Genomic DNA, 4928 nt, shown 5'->3' on the forward strand with positions numbered 1-4928 from the left:
AAGCGCCACCACCTCCTGAGGAAGAGACGGCTGCATTCACTGCCCTTTCCAAGAAGGCTGATCAACTCCTCCTTTTAACTATCATTTTCATGACAAGGGAGCTCATTTTACCTAAATGACTTTTACATCCCACGAGTGCAGACTGGCTTCACTTCCACCAATAATTGGCTCTTTTAACTGCCTATTTCCATCTACTTATTTTCAAACTTAGGCTTAAGAAAAAAAAAGGATGGCTTTATTTGTCCACTGGGATCACAGCCCAAGATTAGGGATGCAACAAGGTAGCAACCAGGACCCCCATCCTATTCCCACCAGAAGCCATTCCAAGTAACACCCACACCCCCCATCCTCAAAGAAAAAGGCCATTTTGAGAATTACAAATTTTTTAATACAGTTCAAATCAGTGTGCGTGATTCATTTCAGCTCCTTCACTGCCAAACCTAGAGGAAAAGAGACACCAGAAGTAAGCCACTCAGAAGATTATTCATTTTATCTGAGCTACTGCTTGTCTGGATTTTGCACTTAAGCTACAGAGGGTTTGCAAAGCTCAGAAATTAAGCCCACCAGCACGGTTTCGCTTAAAACATAACAGTTAGCGTTTGATGATAAAAACGTTCCCTCTCTCAGCCTTTCTAAAGACGTTCCAGTTAGTCTTACGAGGGCAAGTGGTGCTGGCTGACTTCTCACTGTGAAGCAGCAGCCTTTGGAACCCCCTCTGGGCTCCTGGGGCAGTTTCCTCCCAGGTGCCCTTTTGAGCCTTCCACCACCAGGACAGGCCCCTATGCTTAACTAACCTACGCTCATGGCCTGTTGTATTTAATAAGTCCCTCAACCTATAAACATGGGGGTCATCAATATACCAGCACCTACCTACCTTGTAGGGCCGCGGTGAGGATGAGATGAGTGACAGAATGAGCATGGGCCGTTATGCTGCTGCATTAGGAAAGCACTGAAGGGGCCGAAACAAACTTTCCTGTGGCCACGGAAGCGATTTCTGCTATGGGATCTAACCTCTGAGAACCACACATATTCCCTGCACTACACCCACAGCAAGAGCAGATACTTAGACAAAGTACAGAATGGACTTCCCTCATTCTGGGGAAAAGTGAAGAAACAAGGTGGTGACACAGGGACCCCCACACTCCGGGCCGCTCCCCACACCCGGGGTTCCCGCCTCACTCACCTGGGGGCAGGGACTGCTTCAGCTTCTCCGCCTTCTCTTTGTCTGTGATGACCAAGGTGTAAAGGTACCTGCTACATCGAACCTTAAACTTCACATTATCCTTATTTTTCTTGATCTTGACCGCTATCAGAGACCAGAATTAACAATTAAACTGTATCACAGAAAAGAGAGGGCGCACAGTCCACCGGCTTTGTAGTTCTGCAGGACGTGGCACGCGTGACAGCTGTGCTTGCCTCCCTCCACTGTCCCTCTGTTGAAACAGAAAACAAGATGCCCCCGCCCTCCTCTGAGCTCAGTATTTAAAAATAATGTCAGAAATCTTCATTTCCCTTACGTTACTACTCAAGAACCTGGAGCTTAATGTTTATATTTAAAACATAGGTAGTATCTGGTACACTGAACACATCCTAGAACATCCTGTGTCCATCTTATTATTTTTTAAGGGATGAAAGTAGTTCATAAAGTAAGGAGATGGATTATCTGCTGAGATCAAGAACTTTCCACCCCCCTCTAGAAATAACTGCATATGAGATGCCATCGGGGGCGATGCTAAGGCTCTTCCTTCAGGCCCCCCCCCCCCCCACATACTGAGCACGTGCTGAAGCTTTTCCTCAAATGTGAGCAGAACACATGTTCTGGGCTCTTTATTGCAGCTCAGACAACAAAGAGCCCCAAGTGTGCTCAAAGTTCAACAGCGCAAGGTCTGAAATGTAGCAAACAGTGTGGTTACGTACAAGCGTCGATGCACCTTCATGAGGCCGCCACCTATTCTGGCGGCAGGAAGACACCCGCTTCCCAGGTTACTCATGTCAGGCACCTGTCAAGTGCCCCGTTCCGACTTCTACAGCACAGTTAACTTGCACTCACAACCCACAGCTCCATCTCTGCCAATAAACTGCTAAAGGGGTGGGACGTGTCACAGGAAGCAGAAGCTCTGTGGCCCTGCCGAAGGCACGGGCTGCCTTGGCTCATGTTTTAATAAATCAGGCACGTGGATATTTCCTCAAACCGACCTATTTTGCTATCTTAACATTCCTCCCAAAGCTAAGCATACTGCGTCGTCCCTAGTAGCTGCTGTACATCTATAAACTAACTGAACCCTCACAAGATAAGGCAGACGCATCTCTTAAAAGTGTTTATTCAACGTCATGTGATGCAGCAATTCTACTTACAGGAATATACTCAAAAGCACAGACAGCAGCAACAAGAGATATTTGTACAACGTTCACAGCAACATTATTCACAACAGCCTAAGGCAGAAACCACCCAAATGTCCATGGACGGATATGGAGAAACAAAATGTGGCGTGTGCACACAATGGACCATTTAGTCTTAAGGAGGAAATCCTGACAAATTCTCCAACGTGGATGAATTCTGAAGATCTCATGCCAAATGAAGCAAGCCAGTCATGAAAGGACCAACACCAGAGGATCCACTTACACGACATACACCGAGAAGAGCCAAACTGATTGAGACGAAGTAGAATGGTGGTGGCCAGGGCTTGGAGGGAGAATGGAGACCTACTGTTTAATGGGTTACACAGTTTCAGTTTTGCAAGATGAAAATTTCTGGAAAAGGATGGTTGCACTACAGTGTGAACATACTCAAAGCCAGTAAACTGCACACCAATAAATTTTATATTTTACAATTAAAACCATAAAGAAATATTCAAAAGTGTATTCACAAAACACTCACTGAGCACCCTATCACATCCAGGGGAACGTGACCCCTACTCTCACAGGTCACTATCTAAACTCAAGCTCCCCAACAGAATTAAAATGCAAAGCCATCTGATGGATTTGGTGTCACTTGCTCAACGTGCTGAAGTCTCTAAGAGATCATCTGATCTGATCCTTGCACCAATCCTAAGAGACAGATGTCATCAACCCCTCTTCAACAGAAAGAAAACAGTGGGGTTGTGTTTACCTCGCTAAGGACAGCTTACCTGCTGGTAGAGCTGGGATCTGCCCAGGCAGTGACAGCAAATTCCGTGGCCCGGACTAAGGCTGACCTGATACATTTCCTTTGTGCACCACAGTACATACAAAAACACAAGCGCACTGTCACCCGGGGTCCCCACCACCCGTCAGGACAGACATTCCCACCAGATGCTACTTGTTCTCACAGGTGGTCACCAGTTCACACAGCACCAGGGGATCAAAGGCAACAACCTGTTTCAGGTAAAGGGGACACAGACATGACTCTTCCTGAAGCCCCGTGAACTCCCTCAAAGGCTCTCCTGCACGCCACTGCTTCACCCTACCAGTGACACAGGGCATCAGAGACGGCTGGCACCTCAGCCCACCTTAAAGTAAGTCAGCCCGAGAGTACTCCACCTTCACGCGTTATCCGATTTTCTCTTTAGCACAAATCTGGGAGGGAAAGAAAGCTATAAGGAGCAGCACAAGAAAGATGACTCCGGGTTAAGGCAGTTCAAGATCTAGTATAGAGCACAAGCTCCCCACACCTCCTTCAACTACAACACAGGCACACCAGCAGAATTCCCTCCCAGTGTAGAGAGAACACACTGGCAGCTGGGGCTAGCACACGTCCACCAAAAACTCGCTGTTTTATGTTTCTGATACATCAATTACTTTTCCCTTCATTTTCAGGCTAGGACGCTAACACACGTAGAAGGGAAATGACTTAGTTCCTTGTGAGCAGGGCCTGTGCTCAGCCCAGAGCCTAACATGCAGCACTAAGTCGGGGTTTATGAAACGCGCGTTTCCAGATTTTCACCCAGTTAGGGTTCCGTTCTGAGCACCTACCATACACAGGAGGACACACACGAACAAAACACCTTAGAACGTTTCTTAAACGTTCAGTTAGCTAAGGAAGAGAACACACTGGCCAACCAGCTTTTCTTACGCGAGACCTGCTAAAACCACTGCTTCCCGACAGCACGCACAGGCTTAAGCAGCCGCCCGGCCCAGCGCCCGTGCAGCAGCGGCTCCGCGCCAACGCGACCCTTTCCGCTCGCTCGTCTAGACCCTCACTTACATTTGGCGTCCTTTCGCCTGGCTGTGAGCAGAAAGTCCTTAATTTCCTCAATTTTGCGAGGCTGCAACACAAAGCAAAAAGAAGCAACTGTAGAAACACGCTTTTCTAGGATGGTCGGGCCCACCAGCCCCTCTCGGGGCTCGGAAGACCCTTGCACAGGCGCCCCTGCCCTCGCCCCTCGCCCCCCAACCCCGGAAAGGCCCCAGGCAGGGGTCGTACTCACCATGGCGACGAGGCGCGGAGAGCACGGGCAGAACCTGCGGGAAAACAAGCGTCAGTGACCATGGGATGCGGGGACCAGCGGCTACCCCGCCTCCCCTCCCCGCACCCCCGAAATACCGGCCCCATCGCACTCTATCCTCCTCCCCCCGCACCTCTGATCCAGGCCCTGGGTCCCCAGACGTCACCCGGCCATGGATTACCACGGATTAACCCCCACTCCCAACGTAGGGCCCGAAAAACACTCACCGTGAGCAGCCAGAAGCGAGGAGAACGGAAAAGAAAGAGACTTCCGTTTCCGGGCAGTTAAACCCTCCCCCAGAGGAAGCTGGGTACGGTGTCCGCAACGGGTCAAGAATAACACAGGCGTTCGCCTTTCCCATCGCTGCGTCTCTTCCTGGATTAACAGCGCGGCTCCCCGAAAGCAATGGGACGCTTCCCTCCACCACTCCCTACCTCCTCTATCCTCCGGTCCAAACCCCACCTTGGCTTTGCTAGGTTTTATTTCAGATCCGGTTTGAAGACC

At 49.6% G+C, this 4928-nt stretch overlaps 1 protein-coding gene across 2 annotated transcripts; it reads right to left on the reverse strand.

The window, feature by feature from the left end:
• Positions 1-365: 365 nt before the first annotated feature.
• On the reverse strand, positions 366-4708 carry RPL38 (ribosomal protein L38). Of its 2 annotated transcripts, none has more exons than XM_079904366.1 (5): positions 4652-4708; positions 4407-4440; positions 4184-4244; positions 1184-1306; positions 366-440 (listed from the first exon to the last, which is right to left on the reverse strand). In XM_079904366.1, the coding sequence occupies exons 2-5, from the start codon at positions 4407-4409 to the stop codon at positions 415-417; spliced, it is 213 nt and encodes a 70-aa protein (XP_079760492.1). In that variant the 5' UTR covers positions 4410-4440; positions 4652-4708; the 3' UTR covers positions 366-414. The 2 variants fall into 2 exon arrangements, with proteins under 2 accessions (XP_079760492.1, XP_079760493.1); XM_079904367.1 differs by lacking the exon at positions 4652-4708 and adding an exon at positions 4558-4577.
• Between the last annotated feature and the right edge of the window lie 220 nt (positions 4709-4928).

This window comes from Stenella coeruleoalba (assembly GCF_951394435.1).
Source record: "Stenella coeruleoalba genome assembly, chromosome: 19".
In the NCBI taxonomy this organism is placed as follows: domain Eukaryota; kingdom Metazoa; phylum Chordata; class Mammalia; order Artiodactyla; family Delphinidae; genus Stenella; species Stenella coeruleoalba.